Source organism: Xiphophorus couchianus, chromosome 16 (assembly GCF_001444195.1).
Source record: "Xiphophorus couchianus chromosome 16, X_couchianus-1.0, whole genome shotgun sequence".
Lineage (NCBI taxonomy): Eukaryota > Metazoa > Chordata > Actinopteri > Cyprinodontiformes > Poeciliidae > Xiphophorus > Xiphophorus couchianus.
Genome location: NC_040243.1, coordinates 2,651,266 through 2,673,265, shown reverse-complemented (window position 1 = coordinate 2,673,265; position 22,000 = coordinate 2,651,266). Strand labels below are relative to the sequence as shown.

General features: G+C 39.9%; 2 protein-coding genes across 3 annotated transcripts; both read right to left on the bottom strand.

The window, feature by feature from the left end:
• Nucleotides 1-681: 681 nt before the first annotated feature.
• On the bottom strand, nucleotides 682-12,242 carry cdc27 (cell division cycle 27). 2 transcript variants are annotated; one of them, XM_028042696.1, is made up of 20 exons: nucleotides 12,071-12,241; nucleotides 8,815-8,890; nucleotides 8,432-8,579; nucleotides 8,209-8,334; nucleotides 8,033-8,130; nucleotides 7,800-7,945; nucleotides 6,964-7,184; nucleotides 6,785-6,884; nucleotides 6,602-6,711; nucleotides 5,834-5,933; nucleotides 5,561-5,741; nucleotides 4,128-4,300; nucleotides 3,204-3,356; nucleotides 3,034-3,114; nucleotides 2,218-2,345; nucleotides 2,024-2,141; nucleotides 1,819-1,947; nucleotides 1,348-1,422; nucleotides 1,115-1,244; nucleotides 682-1,039 (listed from the first exon to the last, which is right to left on the bottom strand). In XM_028042696.1, exons 1-20 carry the CDS (start codon nucleotides 12,095-12,097, stop codon nucleotides 948-950), a joined length of 2,412 nt encoding a protein of 803 aa, XP_027898497.1. In that variant the 5' UTR covers nucleotides 12,098-12,241; the 3' UTR covers nucleotides 682-947. The 2 variants fall into 2 exon arrangements, with proteins under 2 accessions (XP_027898497.1, XP_027898496.1); XM_028042695.1 differs by having other exon boundaries at nucleotides 682-1,244; nucleotides 12,071-12,242.
• A 2,214-nt stretch (nucleotides 12,243-14,456) lies between these two features.
• On the bottom strand, nucleotides 14,457-19,352 carry gh1 (growth hormone 1). Its single transcript, XM_028041458.1, has 6 exons — nucleotides 19,242-19,352; nucleotides 19,003-19,136; nucleotides 18,089-18,205; nucleotides 16,555-16,698; nucleotides 14,749-14,895; nucleotides 14,457-14,670 (listed from the first exon to the last, which is right to left on the bottom strand). The coding sequence occupies exons 1-6, from the start codon at nucleotides 19,249-19,251 to the stop codon at nucleotides 14,608-14,610; spliced, it is 615 nt and encodes a 204-aa protein (XP_027897259.1). The 5' UTR covers nucleotides 19,252-19,352; the 3' UTR covers nucleotides 14,457-14,607.
• Between the last annotated feature and the right edge of the window lie 2,648 nt (nucleotides 19,353-22,000).

Genomic DNA, 22,000 nt, shown 5'->3' with positions numbered 1-22,000 from the left:
TGAACATTCAGATACCTAAAGACAGTTACAAAGTCGGCCTTCTATCACATGGAAAACATTTCCAGGATTAAAAAGCTAATATCCCATCAAGCTCTACAGAAACTAATCCATGTCTATCTTTTGCTGCATTGATTACTGCAGTGTCCTCACAGGTCTGCCTAAAAATATATTTTTTTAAAAGTCAGCTGCTGCTAGCGTTTTCACTAAAACCATAAGAACAAAGCACATCACCAGCCTTAAAGTCCTTCAACTGGCAGGAGAAAATCCTTGTTAGTTTATAAATCCCCAAAATACATTAAGGAGGTGTTGTTGTTGTATCAACATTAAAGACCACTCAGGTCTTCTGTTTCTAGTCTACTCTGCATCTCCAGAACCAGAACCAAACATGGAGAAGCGGCATTCAGTTTTTCCTCATATCCAAAAAACTGAGAAAAGTGCAAAACAGCAGAAACAGAGTTAAATCAAGACAAAAAACCTAATTTATTTGAGTTGCCTTTGATTAATAACTTGGACATTGATCAATATTTTCTTGAAGATGGCATTGGTTCTGTATTATGTTAAAGCACTTAGAAGTGTCTTATTACTGAAATGTGCTAAACAAATAAACTTGAGTCAACGTCGTTACAACTGCCACAGGGAGCTACTCTGCCTCGCAAATGGAACAAAGACAGAAAAGAAGTGTGCAGTGTTTACTTGTTTTATTGATTTATTTCCGTCAGAACGATAAAAAGAAAATTAAAAAAAAAACAGCTGTGATGTCACAGGGTTAATGGGAGGGGCTTCAGGTCAGCAGCAGTCTGTTTCAGCCAGTCGGAGGACGGGGAGGGGAGGACTGGGTGGAGCTAAACGTAAATCCTGTCTGTCAGCACGTTGCCTAGCAACGCCTTTCCTCCTGACATTTAGGAGGCGGGCACAAGCAGGAGGCGGGGCAATCATAGGAGGCGGGGCTAAAGAACATCATCGCTATCTGGCGTGTGGAGCTGCGTGTCGTCGGCGTCCGTCATGAAGCTGCTGTCCTGACTGTCATCCACCTCAGCCACTGTAGAAACAGGGAGGGGAGGGGCAGGTGAGTCAGAGGGACAGACGAGTGAGAGACATGTGGAGCAAACCATACCTTCATCCTCAGGCAGGTATCGCTTATCAATGGCTTCTTTTATCTGATTATTGGCTCCTTTAGGGTCCAGGTCCATGGCCCAGCTGAAGTTCATCAGAGCCAGGTGGGTCTGTCCCAGCTTCTTATACACCTGTTGAGAAGAAAGGTCATACACGTAAAAAAAGCCCAAAACAAAACAAAGAAACGCAACCTGAGATCAGAAGAGGCAGCTGATTGGCAGAACCGACTCCTACCTTTCCTATTAGGAAGTAAACCAGAGACTCTTTGGGAACAATCTGCTTCAACTCCTCCAGCTCCTGAAGGGCTGCCTGCAGGGAGACAGTTCTGATTTCACTGATCCAGGTAGGTTCTGCTTTACTAAACTGGTCTGGTCCAATGGCTCCATGTCAACTTATTGGGTCTGGTCAGAAATCAGTGTCAACTCATGAGGTCTGATCTGTCGTTTCTGCATCAACTGATTAGGTCTGATCGCTCATTTCTGCATCGACTGATCAGGTCTGATCGCTTAGCTCTGTGTCGACTGATCAGGTCTGATCGCTTAGCTCTGTGTCGACTGATCAGGTCTGATCGCTCATTTCCGTGTCGACTGATCAGGTCTGATCGCTTAGCTCCGTGTCAACTGATCAAGTCTGATCGCTTAGCTCCGTGTCGACTGATCAGGTCTGATCGCTTAGCTCCGTGTCGACTGATCAGGTCTGGCTTACCTTGTACTTATCATTGGCAAACAAGATGGAGGCTCTGTGGAACTTGCAAAGAGGGTTTTTGGGGTCAATGCCAATGGCTCTGTTTATAGTCTCTAACGCAGCGTCAGACTTCTTCAGAGCATGCTGCACCTGAACACACACAAACACACACACACAGTTACAGCCAGGCTGCACGCAGGTGAGCAGGTGAAGGAAACATACGTACCACTCCGATGTGGCAGAGCAGCACGGAGCTCTGAGGGTTGATGCTCAGAGCTTTCTTGAAGTGGATTTCTGCCAAGTTGAACTTCTCCTGTTTATAGTAAATCATGCCGAGTCCATACCTGAACACACACACGCACACTTTATATCTCACAGCATGATTACACCCCGTGTCATGCGTTTCCATGGTTACCATACCAGGCGTTGTAGTGTCGGTTGTTCACTCTGATGGCGTTCCTGAAGCAGGCCAGAGCTCGGTCCAACTCCTCAGTCAGAACAAACTCGTGACCCAGCAGGGTGTAGGCGTACGCGAAACCTGGGTCCACCTGAGGCAGGTGAGAAAGGCAGGCAGGTGAGGGAAACACCTGGCAGCTCGGGAACATCTGCATGGGGTTTCTGCAGGCTTCACCAACTCAAATTTCAGAATTTATTAATGAATCTCTCCACACAAATGTACAAAGTTCATCCAACCAACTGGCAAGGAAAATTTACTTATGCGAAAAAGCTTTTTCTTTTTCTTGCTGCCAAAATTGGTCTTCAGTCACAATTTTGTTTACAGAATCTTCATAATTCATTTTATTTGTTGTTTCGTTTATTTATTTTGGATATTTAAAATGTTTTAAATGTTAATTAGAATTATGCCATTATTACTATATTACTTGAAAATGGTCTCAGAACAACGATATCATTTATCATAATAACTATTAGAACAATTTATCCAGCAAAATATGTAATCGTGACAGGCCTGATGGTGTCCTCATAAAATTACAACTTTATTCTCCTAATGTTAGGACTTGATTCTGGTTATATTATGACTTTATTCTCGTAATTTAAAAATAAAATCCTAGCCTGGCCTTCTGTTGCTATTTTCTAACATTAATTCAAAGTCCAAATAAATAGAAACTGTAAAAGAGGTTTGTCAAACAAGATGGCCGCCATGGGAAACACACATCCAGATTTTCTAAAAATGAAATCTTCAAAAACTAAAACTTTAATCGTTTTAAAGCTGCTCACCTGGATGGCCCTCTGGAAGAACTTGATGGCGATGTCGTGCTCCCTCTGCAGGCTGAAACAGTTTCCTGCGACGCACCAGGCCTGCAGAGACACGCACAGCGTTAACCTGAGCGGCCGGCTCACCTGAGCTCACCTAAGGGTCCAGTTGAGCGTTCAGGTGCGCTCTTCACCTCAGGACAGTTCTTGTCCATGTCCGTCAGGTCCTTGGCCAGCGCCGACAGCGCCACGTCCTTCTGCAGGTGCCACAGCGTGGTGGAGTAGATCGCCATGCCTTCCACGCGGTACGACTCGATCCTGCGCACCTCGCTGAACAGCCGCTCCGCCTGCAGCACAGATCGCCATGGCGATCAGGTGACAAACCAGCACAGGTGGAGCAAAATCCAGGATTCGTACACTTTTCCCCCCGCAGTAAAATTCAAGCACTTTTTAAGGCAAGTTTCCAAACTTTTCCTGGACCACACTTTGGAGATAATTCACTATTATGTGACATAATTTATTACTGTTATTAAAAATGTTTTATGATAGTGTTCTTCATTTTATAGCAGGGACAAAATAAACTAAAGTATAAAAATTTATGTTTTGAAATGTGTCTTACACCCTAAATACCTGACCAAAAAGAAATATTTCAATAATGTTGTTTAATGTATAAAAGATATGGCAACTTTTATTTTAATTAAACAGATTAATAAGTTATTGAGTGACTGGGAATAAGACATACTCATTACATCAAACCAATCCATATTGGGTTAAAGTAAATGATCTTCCTGGTCAAACTAAATGCTTAAAACACAATGTACAAACTAAAAAAATTCTAAAAAATGTTCTAGCAAATGGAAATTATTTTGGTAATTCTAACTAAAGGTTTACTCTTGATTTAATTTAATTTAATTAGGTATAAAAAAATTCAAGTTTGAACTTTAAATAATGTTTTTCAAATTTATGCTTTTAATCAAACATTAGATTCCACTTTATTACAAAATATCAGGCACTTTCCTAACTTTGAAAACGCCTAATCAAAACTGAAGCATTTTCCAGGATTTCGGGAACACGTATGAACTCAGAGAGTCTGCTGGGTTTGGGTCGGACGGACTCACCTGCATGTACTCGGCCAGCTCGAAGTAGGCGCAGCCGACGTGCGTCAGGACCCAGCCCGTGTTGTAGTGCTGAGGAGGCAGAGACGTCAGGATGTTGATGGCCTCTCTGCAGCTGTAGGAGCACAGCGCCTGGTAGCCCCGACCCAGTTCCCGTAGCAACGCCATCACGCTGTCTGAACACAAACACAAACAAACCGCGTGTGGTACCATCAGACCTGGGCTTCAGGTTTAGGTTAATAACAGATTAAAAAAACCTGAAGCTTTGGCCCAAAACCGGTTTAGTTCATTCAAATTCAAAAGTACTTTATTGAACCCAAAGGGAAATTAAATATTAACATGTAAATATTAAATTATTCGGGTGAAGATAGAACAGCTGACCTCGGGGTTCGTTAATTTTTCCCACCGTAAAATTCAAAAGTTTTAAAGGCAAGTTTTCAAAGAAACTGCAGATTAAAAACAAACATGAACTAAAGACGACAGTTCCAATTCACTGTTATGTGGCAACGTTTATTACCGATATTAATAATGCCTTTTTACAATTTGTGTTTAGAAATATCTCTCAAACTACACTGCAAAACAAAGAAATTACCAAGTATTTTTGTTTATTTTTTGTGTAAATATCTTAGTACACTTGAAATAAAAAATGTAACATAAAATAACTTTTCAGCAAGATGTAGGAGCTTGTTTTAAGACAATAATTCCTTAATATTGATCAAAAGTACTAGTTTTACTGGCAGATTATTTTATTTACAAAATGGGAAAAATGTCTTGTTATGAGTGAAATAATCTGCCAAAAGAATTAAAACATTTTCATCAATAGCAAGGAATTATTGGCTTAAAAACAAAACAAAAAATAAACTTGTAAACTTGTTTAATGTAGATAAAAATACTTTTTCCACTAGCAGATTACTTTACTTATAGCAAAAACATTTTTCCCATTTTATAAATAAAATAATCTGAAAGTGGAACTACAACCTTTTTATCAATATTAAGGAATTATCAATTTAATTTTAAAGTTATTTATGAGTTAGTTTTGTCTTATTTTAGGTGTTACAAGATAAATAAGATAATTGTAACTAGAAACTAGTTAAAAATAAATGAAAAATACTTGGTAAGATTTTGTTTTGTTTTTTTTCCCAGTGTTTACATCTGATTGGTCCCCCACTAATTTAATAAATAAAATCCCCAATTTCAGTAACTTACAAATCAGTTTTTGTTGAGGTGAATTATCTTTGTGTTCAAATTAAATGCTTAAACACATAACAAATAATCACTTGACTTTCTACAAGGTCAAGTTTCTCCTAAAAGTTTAAAACTTTAACACAAAACTGTGCAGATTAAATCTGAATCACTTTCCAGACCAAACATTTACTAGGATTTCCAGCACCATGTGAACCCTGCAGCCCAGAGGAAGCCGTTTGTTCTGGCGGTACCTGCAGCGGCCCTCTGGTACTGGGGGATCCTGGCGTCTGGCAGGTTCAAACTGGGATCCAGCCTCAGGATGTCCAGACTCTCGTTCAGGTTGCTGCTGTTTGCCGTCTTCGCAGATTTACATTTGGTTTTCCGGTTGGGAATCTTCGTAGGAAACTTCATCTTTAGCTTCTTGCTGTTCTCCTGCGGAAACAGAACCGGCGTTACTTCACCGGGTCTCTGCAGCCCCTGCACTGGGAACACTGGGAATCGGACGGTGGGTGGGAGGCTGGTACCTTGGCAGTGGAGCTGGCACTGGTAAACAGTCTGGAGCTTCTTCTGGGCTGAACGTTAGGAGGACCAGACATACTGGGACTGAGAACCTGAGGAGAACCACTGTGGGACAGACAGGCGACTATAAGCTATAAACCAGTTTATCACATGATAAATTAAAATTAGTTAATAATTTCCAGTTAAATGATTGTTTGTTTTTATAGTGTCTCCATCTTACTGATTGTCCACGATCAATGGGGTGTTTAAAGGGGCAGTTTTATGTGTTTTCCAGGTACAAAAAGCGATTTTATAGCACAATCAAGAAACTTTATTACCTCTAGTCGTTCTAAAAATGTTGCATAGATTAAATGACTTAAAAAATAAGATTTCATAATTTAACACCTTGAAATTGGGCCTCTGTCTACTTAAAACTCCTTATCTTTCTGAAACTTCGCCTCCAGGAAGTCATCACAACATGGCTCCTTCACTGACCCCTCATCGTTTTTCCCAGCGTTGCTCTGAGCAGCAGCTCCTATAATGAGCTCAGTAGATCCACCAGGTGTTTGCTAATTGCTGGTAGCTCGTCTGAAGGAACTGAGTGTGAAGCTCTGAAGCTTGGAAGCTGCAGCTCTGAGGAGGAGTAATGCCACAAAGGCGGGGCTAGGTCCACCCAGATGTTTTGCACAGGTTGCCATGGAAATTAAAGGATTTCTCAAACATGCAGTATTATCATTTATCGTAATAACTTCTGGGCCAAAACTGATGCCGATGCAATTGGCTGCTGCACTTACCTGGTGTGAGGTGCTGAGGTCTGGGATTGGTTGAAGGGGATGGGAAGAACGTCTCTGCTGTTCCCACTCTGACTGAAAACGGACTTGGACTGACTGATCCTGGAAACGGCCTGGCGGGGAGGCAGACAGGTGATGTCAAACACTTCCTGCTGAATCACAGCCTGGTCTCAGGTGAGTTCTCACCTTCTTGCTGGGAGCTGTCGTTTGCGTTTCCATTGTAGCCGAATAGTTCTGCAGGTACGTGGGGTCTCCGGGGCTGGGCTCCAGGGGCAGGATGCCGAAACTGTGCAGACAGCAGAAATCAAAGCAAAGGGGAGGAGCTAAAACCTGAGCAGGTGTGGAACCTGTTCCGGCACACTCACCTGGGCGTCAGGGGGCTGAGGGCGGCAGGACCCCCCAGTAAGCTCCGCCCACTCTTGGGTTTGTTCTGTTTACTCAGCAGAGTGCCAGCTGATGCCATGGAAACCGTGTTGCCCAATAGCGAGCCAGTTTCCGGGGAGATGAGGGAGGAGTCAATGTATGAAATCGACAAATCAGACGTCAGCTTCCCGTTTGACGACTCCAGATTCAGACGATTCAACTCCTGGAGGACGGGGACAGATTTAGGGACAAAAGTTATCTGATTACTGGAACATGATCAGATTACATAGTATGAAAAATAAATCGGTGTTATTGATTAATCTAAATTTTTTTTAAGATTTAATTTTTTTATGTTGTCACCAAAGCAACCTTCCAGTTTCATAGCTCAGAGTGATGTCACCACACGCAGGGCAGCCATCTTGTTTGACGAGGGTGTTTTACACCTTTTATGTATTTGGACGTAATATCAGCAGAATAATATAGTAATTTTCTGAGAATTCTAACATGAAATATAAAAAGTGTAAATCAGGAATGTTGAGCATTTTGTGAAGTTATACTTTCATAAAGGATTTACAGATTTTTAGGATATTTCTTCTGGTAAAATTATGTCTTTCTTCTGCTAATATATTATATTCTCGTGATTAAATAAAAATTCTTGTAGCGTGGTCCGAAAAACTCACAAGAAGGATGACTGAAATAAATATTTTCTGTCATTGTTTCTTATTTGGAAAATAAATCAAGAAAAAAGGATTAAAATCAGATTTGGTATGAAACAGAATTCCTGACCATAATGTAATTTGAGTGTTTAATCAGGTAATTAATGTGCATTTTCTTGTACCAGTGTGTCCTGCGGCGTTTCCATCAGTGCAGTGTCGAGGCGATGAGACGGGTTCTGGGCGGGGCTTATGTGAGGAGGAGGCGGGGCTAAAGAGGAGTTCTGCAAAGCCGACAACCTGAAAACCTGATCTGGATCCGGCTTTTCTCCTGGAATAAAATGCACAATGTTTTCTGAAGTCACACAGTCACATGACGTGTAGCAAGTGTGTGTGTGTGTGTGTGTCTGTGTGTTACCTAGATGACAGAGGTTCTGAAACGGCGACCAGAGGAACGGGTTGAGGGTTAAACTCCTCTGGAAGCACTCGGCACCCTTAGCAGCTCGGTCCGTCTTGCTACTCAGAAACAGGACAGGAGTCAGCAGCTGGAATGCCTCACACACCAGTAAGACGCTGGGAGCACCGGCTGCTTACCAGTAAATGTGGCCCAGTAACGACAGCGTGAAGGAGGCGGAGTCTCCAAACTCAGTGATGATGTCATCTTGACTCTTCTGTTTGTTCAGGACTCCACCAATCAGAACCTGCTCTCCCTCAGCGAGCCTGGGAGACAGACAGGTTGACAGGCAGACACATCACTGTGTGTGAAGGCGTGTGTGTGAAGGTGTGTGTGGGGGTGTGTGTGTGTGTGTGTTCTTACTTGCTGAGTTCCACGCAGCACTTGGCCAGCAGGAATCGAACCTGCGGCGTGGAGCAGCTGTGAGCCTTCAGTAGTCGGTAAGCTTTGTACGGTTTCCCAGAGCGATAATAACAGGTAGCCAACAGGTAGAGGGCCTCCTCTGAACGCACTGTGGAGGACAGACAGGTAACCATGGAGACAGGTAAACAGAGAGAGACAGGTAGACAGAAGGAAAAACTAACCAGACAAACATGTAGGAGGAGTGCTTCTATTGGAGTTTTTAGATGAAGGTTGATATAATCCGATATTCGTTTTTTGGTTGAAATCAGACCAATTTCCAATATCAATATCAGGTTGGAATACCTCTAGAAAACTAACTAAACAGACAGATAGACGGGTTTTACCTTCTGCGTAGAGTCTCTCTGCAAGGAAAACAGCATCCAGGTAGGCATAGTGGTTGAGAGCCTGCCACACCGCAGCCTGAACACAGACAGAACCAGAACCATCAGATAGAACAGAATAAGTCTTTATTGTCCTCCCGAGTGGAAAGCTGACTTTGGCTCAGCAACATGCAAGACAAAGAGGTAAGAATTTTCTAAAAAGGACCATTGAGTAAACTTTTGAGGACACACTACACGTTTTTGGAGGTTTTTAACCCAATTTTTATAAATCTTATTCCCAGTCTAAAAAAAAACAAAACTAAAAAAAATTAATTTAAGATCTGAACAGATCACCAAACTGGACACAGCAACAGCTGCTGGACGACATTTTTAATTGTTAATGCAGAACATTATGAACATAAATGCCATGATCTAAGCAATTAACTATCTGATAATACAGAGAGAAAACAGAGGAGAACTCAAACTAAACTTAGTAGCGCCTCTGGATTATTAATATAAAAAGCTTTTTTAATGTACAAATGTTTTGTTCATGTTATAGACCAATGCTGTCAAGGGGAAAGCTGCTGACTGGACAGACACTGAATGCTGTGACCCAGCTATTCATAAAAAGTTGAGTGGAAGGACAAAGTCCACCAGGAACAGGGACAACCTCAGGAAATCAAGATCCACTGAATTCAGACAAATCCCACACCTGGGCTACGAAAGTTACATTCCTTGTATCAAACCATTCCAGAACCAGAACTCCTGAAACTGGACTGTCGCTCAGTGTTTGCTTTTCATTTTTAGACCAACGTTCCAGTATCTGCAGGGTCTAGAACCGCTCCACTCTTCCTAGAGTCTGGAGAAAAAGTGAAGAGAACCAGAATTAATGATTCTGGAAGTCCAGAAGTTTCCTCAGTCAGAAATCATCTGGGTCGCCATGGCAGCAGCCGGTTCTGGTCCACTGGGTTTTCTGAAGTCCACAGTCAAATCAACGTTCACCAGAACATTTTAGACTAAGACTGTCACAGTAACATATTTTACTGAACAATAATTGTCCCAGTAATTACTGTTTTGAGAATAAACCCAGACCAATCACTGAGCGAATGGACATGAAAAAAGTATTAAAAATATATTTTTTTATCAATTTGATGTGATATTCTAATTTACTGAGACGAAGCTACAATGAAAGTTATAAGAAACAAAAGCTTGAAATATTTCACTCAGTATGAGGTTGTAAATGCAGCGATACGAGTCACCAGAACCAGAACCAGGTAATTACTGGACCTGACAGTTCATCCTGAGAACAGCAGAACCTTCTATTCCAGGGTTGTCCAGCATGCGGCCTGTGGGCCATTTGTGGCCCTTAGAGTTATTTTGTGTGGCCTCCAACTTCAATTTTTAAATGTAATTTTTTTATCAGAGTAAAATTATTACCAAGATAATTTTTTACAACACAAAATGTCAAGTATGTTTCTTTTTATAACCAAGCATAACAACCAGAACCACGTTTGTGACGACTGAGCTGACTTGGCTGTCCCTAAATTACCTATTATTTAATTTGCTTAACTTGTTTAAATATAACAAGTTTTTGAAAAAAGTGACACAAATCTTTTTGTTCAATCAAGCCCAAAAGAATTTGAAAACTAAATGACATTTCTTCTAATGCAGAAAATGTGAAAAATCGTTTTAAAGTTTTGGATCTACAATGAATAACATTACTCTTCTACAAACGGACAACAAAAACAGACACATTTAATTGCTTAATTATATTTTAATCTTTCTATTATAATTTATTTATTTATTCTTTTACATTTTTTGCCCTGCAAGTACTTTTGAATTTTGATTTTGACCCGTGTGACAAGACGTTAGGACATCCCTGTTCTAGTCGGATTAACTGACAGGAAAATCACCTGTAGTTTGATCACAGTGGGAGCAAACTGGGTCTGGATCTTCATGTTCCTGGGTTCTAGATCTAGAACCAGATTTAACCATTTTAACAGGTTCTGGTTGACCAAGAAAGTCTCCCCTCCTGGTGGGTTCAGTCCAAACAGAGGTGATTCTGTGCTAATCAATCCCAGTCAGCCCAGTTACCCCACTGCTTTACTCCAGTCCCACAGGAAACTGGGACACCCACACACTGCAGAGAACAACCAGAACATGGTTCTGTTTGTGTTTACCACAACCCGCCCTCCCACAGGGGGTTCTCCGGACCTTGACCATACTGTAGGTAAACACAAGGCATTGACTGTTTCACCGATTTCTTGTCGTTTCTTCCGAGTGAACTTGTTTAATAATCAAGCTATTAAATTTAATCTGTCCAACAGCAAACATCAGGCACATGAATGACTGCTCTGTCACCAGCACACCTGTCCAGGTAAGCGTTAACAGTTTCAGCTAGCTGATGTTAGCCGCTGCAGCTAACCAGCTGCGGGCTAATTCGGTTCCGTGCACAGGATCTGGGCTCAGAATAGACCCAAGGAACAGGAGGGACTGACCCAGAAGAACAGAACCGGGCCTTTACAGCGTTACCGACTCAATCCTGCAACCTGAAGCCGGCTAGAGAAGGCTAACACCCGGTAGTAGTAAGCTAACAGTTAGCTCTGCAGGGCTAAGTAGGCTGATTTACAGAACTCTGTTTAAAATATAGTGGACTATGTAAATTATGCTCAAAAATCGAATAATAATAATATTACATCTCAGTATATAAAAGACACCGGGTCTGCTGAAGGGTTCGGCTAACACACAGTTAACCAAACCATCTGAGATTGGTCTAAATCTGGACTTTAAAACAGGTTTTTGAGTCTGAGGCTTCCAGTACAGAATCTCAACCAGCCTGATTCTTCACAACACCAATATGTTCAGAACATTTCTTGATATTAAAAAAGAGCAGTCAAAAACTGAAAACTGGCCCCAGTAAACATAATAAACCATCCATGTCAGGAAAGGTCAGAAGATCCTCTCCAGTACACGGATTCTTTTCCTGGCCGCAAAGAACATCCTAAATTAGAAATTTTTTAAAGAAGTCTGGCTCTGCCCTCTGGGTCAGTTAACACAGAGCAGATAGTAACAGGATCAGTTCGGGGTTAACCCCAGACTGACCGTTGAGGAAGCCGAAGTATGTGGACATAAACAGGTGAAACAACCAGGAAAGCTACGGGCCGAGCTGCGGCCTGGTGAGGGGAGAAGCTCACCGAGCGCGGACTAAACCAGCCGCTCAGGCCGGCTCCAGAACTCTGCCCTCCCGGGTCATGACAGCACTAGAACACGGTGTTCCTACCTGGACAGGTTCCTGCAGCACCGTCATTCCGCTTCCGCACGCCGTCTATCGGCTCCGTTCGTCCGTTTCTTTCTTCACTTCACTCTCTGGAGGAGCTCCGGCCGAACATTTGAATGTACCGACCGTTACCTGCCGAACACAGCCGAAGAATGCCGAAGAGACCCGAAGCAGTTGATTGCGCCGTCTGCTGGACAAATTAGGTAATGTGATAATAAATCTGTGTTGTCGCCCCCTGGTGTATTTTTTTGTCTGTTTAATCACGATTTTTTTAAAGTTCTCTGCTTTCGTACTGTTTTTTTCCTGGATGCAATGTTTTTATTAATAATTATTTATATTAATAATTTTAGATTTAGGTTTTAGATTTAGAAAAATATACAGAATACTTAAGGCGATAAAACACGAAATTAAAACGCGAACAAAATCAAACTTAAGCTAAAACAACGTGTGGAGAGAGTGTTTCATTTTACTTTAATAGAAATTCATAAATAATCAACTGCACTGAGAATTAAAAGTAAATTTTAGAAAACTCTAGCTTTCATGTCAAACTAGCAACTTAAATAAAATGGCCAACAGATGCTTTATGCATGCATATTTTTACTTCAAAATTAGATCTCATAAGGTCAAATACAAACGAAATGGTTTCAAAACTGAAGTTATACAGCATTTCAATTAAGGTAACAAAAGAAGCAACTTTGTTTAAAAATACAGATATTATAGCAATGCAGTTTTGAATTTTTTGTTTTGTTTTTTGATGGAATAATTGCAACAAATTTCCACTAAAAATTACTCTAAAGTAATATTTTGTTTCATTTATTTATTTATGTATTTTACTTATTAGAGTAAAACACTCTAATAAGTAAGGTTGGAAATTTAGTACATTTTCAAAATCAGCATTATAGGGCAAAATTGTGGGCCCACACAAAAGTTTTACTTAGATTTCCAAAGCTCACAGCATACTAACATAAAGTACACATAAATACATTTTAAAGAAAATACAACAAAGAATTTTTATTCTACAAATATAAACATCACATATTAGAAAATGTATCCATCAATTTTATTGCAAGAATGCTGTCTTTGTTTTTAAAGAATAACCCCCCCCCCCCCCCCCCCCCCCAAAAAATAATAATATCAAAAACTTGCAAGCAGTAATTTTTTCAAAAAGTTATCTAGCATTTTCAGCATCTCTATCTGGACTAAACTTGTCTTATGTGCGCTGCTCCAGATGCCAGACCTACTTGGACACCCTGTCCCAGGTGGAGGCCCTTAAATCAGGGCCAAACATCAGCAGCAGACCAACACAAAGCTCTAACATTCCAGAAGATAGAAAGTTCTGGACCAACAGCAGAGATGTTATTTTATCCTTCCTTTCATCAGTACAGGAACGGGGGAAGTTAAGCTGCGTGCTGAAATCTTAAATTACGGCGTTGAATCCTGATGCTGCTGCTGCTCTCAGGACGTTAAACCGGAGTTAGCTGCTTTGAGGTTTATGACTCTTCAGAACAGAATGATCCTGGATCGAATGACAGCTTGTACAGAGGGAGTTCGTGTCATGATTTGTATTTCCTGCTGTACTTATATTCAGAGTTGGGTGGTAAGTAGTCATATTTACTCAGTTGCAATAGCTTGAGTAACTTTTTTAGAAGTATGTTTACTACACTGTAGGTCTTACTTTTACTTGAGTAACATTATGATGAAGTATTTCTACTCTTACTTCAATAAAATATCTGGATTTTCTACCTTCTGAATGAAAAACAAACGTGATTTAGGCAAAAAATCACCAGACACAGACACACACCTGCAGTTTTTGTTAAAGTTTCACAAGTTTTTATTCACAGAAACTGATTTGGAAAAATGTTCTTTTTGTTGCTTATATGAATTATTTTTATTTTTGTCCTTAAAATACCAAAATTTCCACTAACCTTTATATTTTGGTCCATCTGATGATGTAATTTTTAAATATTAAATAATTAATTTGATACTTTTTTACTCTTACTTGAGTAATTTCTTGGACGGATGCTTTCTACTTTTACTTAAATAAAAATATGTTGAAGTAGTGCTACTATATGCTATTGAGTGCTATTGCACTGTCCAACCTAACAACTCTTATAGACGCACTTGTTATTAAAAAACAGAAAAATTCTGATGGCTTTTTTTCATATATTTTTATGCATTGTTACCACAGATATGTAGCTAAATAAAGGGCAGAAATGGCTCTTTCAACTGTGAACAGGTAATAAATCAGATGATAATAATTAATCAGGTCTTGAATAGTAAGTTCTGTTAAAACCAGAGAAGGAGCGTTCTACTTCAGGTGATCTGTGGAAAGTTTTTTGCAGTTTTTCCTCTGGATCGTCCTTTAACAGTCAGAGAAAACAACAGGAGATAAATGCAACACAGACAACACTTTATTTTACATAGTACGACTGCTATGACATCACTTCCTGTTGGCAGCTTCCATCACAGCAACGTCAGAATTTCAGCTGGAACGACACACCACTACTACAAGGGGCGGGGCTTAGTCCGGGAGGGCGTGGCTACAGAGTGCAGTTGGCCTCTGGAGAGAGTCGACACTTTGCCACGGTCAGGTAAGTCTCCACCTGAAACAACAATCATTTGTTGCTGTCATCAATGTGTTATTGTTAAATCACGGCGACTTCCTTGAACCCTTTGTTTACCTTGTGCATGTCCTTTTTGAAGCACGCCAGCAGTTCGTAGGTTCTCCGCAGAGACTCGTCAGCTTCCAGACTCTGATAATAATTTCCGTAAGGCGCCAACTGGAGGGTTGAGGTGTCAGTAAAGATCTCTGGTACGTCCTGATTGGCCTGCAAGCTCAGGTGGTAAGTTTCTCAGGTGACAGGTTCACAGAGAGACAGTAATGATTGATGCAAGATTTTTATGCCGATTTTCATCCGACAATCTTAAAGATGCAGTATTAACTTTTATTTTGAAAATGTCTGTTGTGACAGAATGCTATGAGGCGGATAATCTGAAAAAAATCGTGCTCCTCTACCTCTTCACTGAGCTATTTTAGCAATCTGCACAAATACAATAATCCCGGTCAAAAACAACCAATCAAAGCCAGGAGGAAGGTCTTAGCGCTAGCAATTATGCTCATGTATGCACTGCTAACTGTGCTAATGGCAGAGAAACAACTTACAGTTACAGTTAACTAGCCTTAGTATTCATGACAGGCTGTGCTAGCTGTAATGTCGTAGAGAGACAGGGTGGTGGTTTGAGGAGCATCTATATAAGCATGATTGACAGCATTAAGACCCTCCTCCTGGTTCTGATTGGTTGTTTCAGAACGAGTGGCATATTTCTCAGTTAGCACTGAGAGAAGGCAGAGGAAATAATGTTTTTCACAGATTATCTGTCAGAATATGATGTCAGTTTCAACAAATATGTAAAAAAAAAAAAAAAAAAAAAGTTACTGTAGTTTTAAGTACTCCGGATTATTGGAAGAGCATTTTAAGATAATCTCATCAGTCCACTTGGAATGATGTCAGAACATAAGATTTATTTCTGTTAAATAGTCTGAAAACTTTCAGCATTGCTTCTTCCCAGGCGGCCATTTTTGTTTACTCTTCTGAAGAGTAAACAAGATTTCCCATCTAAAATTTGAACTGAAAAAAGAAGCTTCTTTGAACCAACTTTTAAAAATGACTAACTTCTTACAACTAATCTTATTAGTTTTGCTCAAACTATAAATTCGATTTGAATAATTCTGAAATCAGAATTATAGTTTGAGCAAAACTAATTCAAATTCACATTCAGTTCAAAAATACTTTATTTATCCCAAAGGGAAACTAAATGTTGCTGTAACATATTAATTCAAATTCCTTGAATAGTTAATAGATAGTGATGATTGTTGGCACAATAGATCTCTTATAGCAGTCTGTATTACAGCGCATTTGAAGAAGCCTCTGACTGAAGACACTCTGTTTACCCAAGACAATCATGAAGAATAAAATAATGTGGAACAAATTAATCTTCTTTTTTCTTTTAAACCTGGTTCACAGAAACATTTTTTCAGTGTTGATGAGTGAAACTGGTTGGCCTGTAATGTGGCTCGACGACCAAACCTATGATACTTTTCATCCTCATGTTGGGGCGTCTCAGGTTTTAAAAAATCGTCTGACAATTTTAATATCTGCAAAAATACCAAATCTTACCAAGTATTTTTCTATTGCAAATATATATTACACTTGAAAGTAGAGAAAAATAAACTTACGAGTAACTTTTCACCAAGATACAGCAGCTTGTTTTAAGTCAATAATTCCTTAATATTGATGTAAAAGTAATTATTTCACTTATAACAAGACATTTTTTCCATGTTATAAGTGAAATTAACTGTTTTATCTCGATGAAAAGTTACTTATAAATTAGTTTTGTCTTATTTTGCGTGTAATAAGGTATTTTTACTAGAAACTAGACCAAAATACTTGTTCATATTTTTGCGTTTTCGCAGTGATCGTTCTCACCTTGATCAGCAGCATGATGCCCATCTTCAGCTCCGTCAGTTTGGGTGAGATCTGGGCCCTCGGACCAGAACCTCCGGACAGAGATCGGCTCGGAAACTCCCAGGACTCCACCAGGCGGTAAGAGATTGACAACAACTTCAGCACCTGCAACCAATCAATGCAAAGCGGATCCACAAAGGATTCGGAAGCTAGAACCAACTACCACCAGATTCAGAACCGTTAGTAATGGACCCAAGCTGCAGTTCTGGAAGGATTTTAAATCAGGGTGTCCAAACTTTTTGCACGGAGGGCTAAAAATTCCCAAACTGAAAGTATCCAGGCAGGGCCGGACTTAGGAGGGTGTGGGGCCCCTGGGCTTGAGCCAAAGTGCGGGCCCTACTTAATCACCGTTACACAGTTGGACCTTTAATGCACCGGTACCGGTACCGGGTCCCGGTGAGCCCATGCTAAAATCCGGGCTTGTATCCAGGGGTCAAAATGTTATTTCCCATCATTTTATTGGACAACAATCTGTGGCGGTTTCTGATGAAGTATTGCACGCTCGTGGGTTAATTTGCCCTACTCAGTGTCTGACAGGCGGGCCGCCGGTGGAGGTGGGTCAGGTTTGCCCTGTGTGTTGTCTTGAAGGCATGTGTAGCTCAATTCTATATTGTGTAGTACTCTATGTATTACATCAGAGTAAATTTTAGTTCCTCCTAGTACTGTTTGGCATTGTGCAGTACTCTATAGTATTCTGTAGTTTTATTTATTGTAGTAGCCATACTCTGTTTTACTGTGTAATACTGTGTAGTACTTGGCAAGTGTAGTACTTTGTTCTGTTGTTTAGTACCATGTAGTACTCTTCGATATTGTGTAGCCCTCTATAGTACTGTGTGGTAGTGAGTAGAACGGTGTAGCTATGTGTAGTACTCTGTCATATGTTTTTGTGTAATAGTATAGTTTAATACTCTGTAGTTCTGCATGGTATTTATTGTGTAGTTCTTTATAGCACAGTGCTATATTATGTAGTACTCTATAATTATCTGTAGTACTGTGTAGTACTCTGTTGTATGGTGAAGTTTAGTGTAGTACAGCATAGTATTTTGTAGTTTTATCAGGTACTGTTTGATACTGTGTATTTCTTTATAATGCTCTACAGTTTTGCTAGTACTGTGTTGTAGCCAGCCATAATTTGTGATACTGTGTAGTATTCTATTTTTGTTGTTGTTGTTGTAGTACAGTATAATACTCTGTTGAATTGTATATAAGTTAGCCATACTCTGATGTACTGTGTAGTACTATTTAAGTGTACTACTCTATATTTCTGTGTAGTACTCTGTTCTAATATTTGGAACTATGTAGCACTGTTTGATACTGTGTAGCACTCTATCGTACTGTGTAGTATTGTGTAGTATCCTATAGTTTTGTGTCAGCCTATGCAAACGTAGTACTGTATATTTCCGTGTAGTACTCTGCTGTTCTGTTTGGAGCTGTGTAGAACTGTGATTCCCTGTAGTACTCTGTAGTACTGTGTAGTACTGCGATGTGTACTGACGGAGCTGCGCTGTGTCTCATGCTTGTCGATGGGGCTGATGATGTAATCCGAGTTGCAGAAATCCTGCAGGAAGATCTTGTTGAGTTGCCGCTGCTCCTCCGTCTGCAGGGAACTCTCCTGGTACACAGAAGTACACATCAGTCACAGCCATAGACACTGTACACTGCAAAAACACAAAATCTTACCAAGTACTTTTGGTTCTGCTGCAGTAACACTTTATTTGCAGCGGTGTGCATAAGACTGAGGCTGATGTCATTTATTAAATAATGACACTGATAATACAAAAATGCACTAAAAGTTTCATTAAAGTTTATTAAAAGTGTAAACTTTGTATTATTCAGTAAATAATGACATTTTAATAGACTTTTAGTGCAAGTTTTAATAAAACTTTGCATTAAAAGTGTCTTTTTTACAGAAAAATGCAAAGTTAATGTTTTTTATGGACTTTTAGTGCAACATTCATTAAGACTCCTTCATGTTCATAGCAGGTGTTATGTCATGTTTATGACAGCGTCATGTCAGTCTTACACACTCCCCTTCAAATAAAGTGTTACCCTGGTTTCTACTGTAAATATCTCAGTACACTTGAAGTAGGACAAAACTAACTGACAAGTGACTTTTCAGCAAGATTTAGGAGCTTGTTTTAAGTAAATAATCCTTTAAAATGGATGGAAAAGTTCTAGAGTAATTCACTTATAACATGGGAAACTGTCTTGCTATAAGTGAAATAATTTACCAATGGATCTAGAACTTTTTCATCAATATCAAAGAATTATTGACTGAAAACCAGCTCCTAAATCTTGTTTTAAGATTTAGGAGTAAAAGCCCAAATTTGTTGGTAATATTTTGTGTTTTTGCAGTGTAACTGCATTGATGGTTGCAGTTTTTGCCCTTCAGAGCTTCCGTAGACTTACGAATTCAGAGAAGAACCTCTGAGCGAGCAGGTGGAGGTGCTGGACCCTGCTGACGGCGATGGAGAACAGCCGCTGGCTGTCTGTGATTGGCTGAGAGGAGATGCCCAGACACATGACTGACAGCAGGAGGATGGCTGGGAGACACAGGTGAGACAGGTGAGACAGGTGAGCGGCGGCAGCATCACCAGAGTTTCCACGGCAACCTGACACGTTTGACGTTTAAAATGTCCGGGTCTTACCTCGGTCCATGGCTGATGTGGGATCAGTTGTGGTTCTGCTTGATCTGATCTCAGTTGGGCTGCTGGGCGTTCTGACGTTCCAGCTCAGAGTTTTCAGGTTTTATAGCTGAAAGTTTGATGCTTAAATTCAGGAGCAGAAACATGAAACGAGCAAACAGGCCTGTGTTGGTCTCATTAACATGGACACCTTCCAGTGATCCTCATGCAGCATTAAAAGCAGGTCGGAGCTGGAAACCCCGCTCCAGACACGATGTTCTCCAAGCTGCACCGGCTCCATCCAAACCCTCCAACATTTCGACTGCTACATTGTATAAAACTAAAGAACAAACCACACTGACGAAATAATAAAAACATTTTGTTCTTTTTCATGTATTCATTTATATTTCTTGACCATATCACATGTCCAACCTGCAGTGGAAATACTCTCCTGAACACACCAGGCCATAAAGTATTGTACCGACCCGTGCTGTACTGCTAAAAATGGGCTTGTGGAGTTTCAGGTGCCTGCTTTAGAGTTGAGTTTAACGTTAAATAGAGAGAAATGTGAAATCTCTTTACTTAGCAGAACAAGTTTTCATGTCGAGTTTGCATCAATGGAAATGATCCAGACAGCTAAAATGCTAACAGGTGATGAAGGTTGAAGTGACTTTTATAGAGTCTTAAGAACTTGTTTTTATGCAGTGAAGCTAAAATGTAATACATTTTTAGGACACATGTCAATTTTTTCCTGCATTTTCAGGATATAAATGTTTGTCTCTTGTAGTTTCTGTGTTAACTTATATCCCAAATTTATGGCTACACAGTAAAAAAACAAAAACAAAAAATCCCAGAAAATGTTCCGGTAATTTTCTGCCAGTACATTTTCTGTTTTTTTCACAGAATTTATGTCAGAATTTTTCCACAATTTAACAGTTTTTCATGTTATTATGAACTGAAATTTTCCATATTTTTTCAGTACATCTCTTAGTATATTCACAAACATTCCTACATTTCCAAATGTTTTTGTCATCCAAACCGTTTAAGTCGTAAACAGTCGTAAAGTCATAATTTTAAGTAAGTTTTCATACTAATTTATTATTCAAGCAATTATCTTTTAGCTTCCAGAAAAACGACAAAAAAATCAATCAATCAATCCATTAATCAGTTATGTTTATTAGTATAGCACATTTCAGCAACAAGACAGTTTAAAGTGCTTTACATCATGAAAACAATACAGTAACCAAATATAAAACAAGTAATAAGCATTACATTTTATCAAAGGCCATCATCAAAATTATCAAGCAAATATATGATATCAATGTTCCAGAACTCAGGGTTTCAGCATCTTTGCAGTTTTCTGGAAGCTTGTTCCAGATCTGTGGTGCATAGAAGTGGATTCACACCTCCAAACTTTAGATTTGAGATTTCAAGGTCAACATGGTGACTTGCAGTGAACTGCAAAGTGACGTATCTGGAGTGAGGACTCGTGCCTCAGTCTGATTCTGATTCTATTGTGACAGGTTGTGAAGTCTGGGGTAGAAGCTGGGCGAGGTCAAAGGCCGCTCCAAAAGCAGGAAGCGAACTGCAGCACAGAGCATTCTGGGTAAACAGAGCCAAAATAAATGTAGGATCTAGCGCTAGCGAGAGAAATAAATGACTCATGCTCTTTTACCAAAGACCAAAGAGAAATCCTACAACCGCTAAAATCTGACGCCACTCAACTTTTGTTTACACTTTGTGAAGAAGGACGTTGCGCTCAGTGTCTTCTTGGAAACATTTTCTTTTGCCTGATGTTATTTTTTGCTACTTATATAAATTACTATTCATATAATACTATTATTAGTCATTGTGGTCCTTAAAATACCAAAATTTCCACTTAGCTTAATATTTTGGTTCGTCTGCTGATGTAATTTTTTACATATTAAATGATTGATAATTTGGTCAGTTCAGTACTTAGTAGACTTTTTACCAAATACTTTTTTACTCAAGTCATTTCTTGGACGGATACTTTTTGCTTTCACTTGAGTAAAAACATGTTGAAGTAGTGATACTTTTACTTTTCTCACCTCTGATAAAAACCAAATATGGTCAAAGTAAAACTCAGGAAACAATAAATGTCTCGCCTGCTGTGGCTTGTGAAATGAAATCAGGAAAACATGAGGTCCAAATGTTGGAGTTCATCTCGGATGTTTGATGTTTTCGTCCTCAGATGTGTGAATTTATTCACAGATGTTCAGTTGATCAGACTTGCATCACACATGGTTCTGAATTTATTCAGCCCTGCAGGAAATGGAGAGAATCACACACTGAAACCGGCTTACTGCACCGACCCGAACACGTCCCAATTAGGCCCTGGTGGGAACACAGGGATGTTGTGTCACGTCAGGCACTAAATTCATGATTTCATTTGCAGTTGCACACAGAACCAGATTCTACAGATTTAGGCCTTTAATGCTCATTAGGTCTTATTCTGTCAGCTACCGAACGCTGAAAACTGGTTTATTATTGTCTTCAGGTTTATTTTGGAATAGATTGATTCAGATGTTAGTGGGAGTACTGGTGTGTTACTATATGCATTAGTGTGTTACCACATTGCTCTGGTTTCTGGTTCTGGTCTGATCTGCATCCCCAGAACCAGAACCAAAGATGGAGAAGCAGCATTCAGCGTCTATGCATCACAAATCTGGAACAAACTTCCAGAAAACTACAAAACAGCAGAAACACTGACTTCTTTGAAGTCTAGGCTAAATCCCGATTCTGTTTAGAGTTCCTTTTGAACC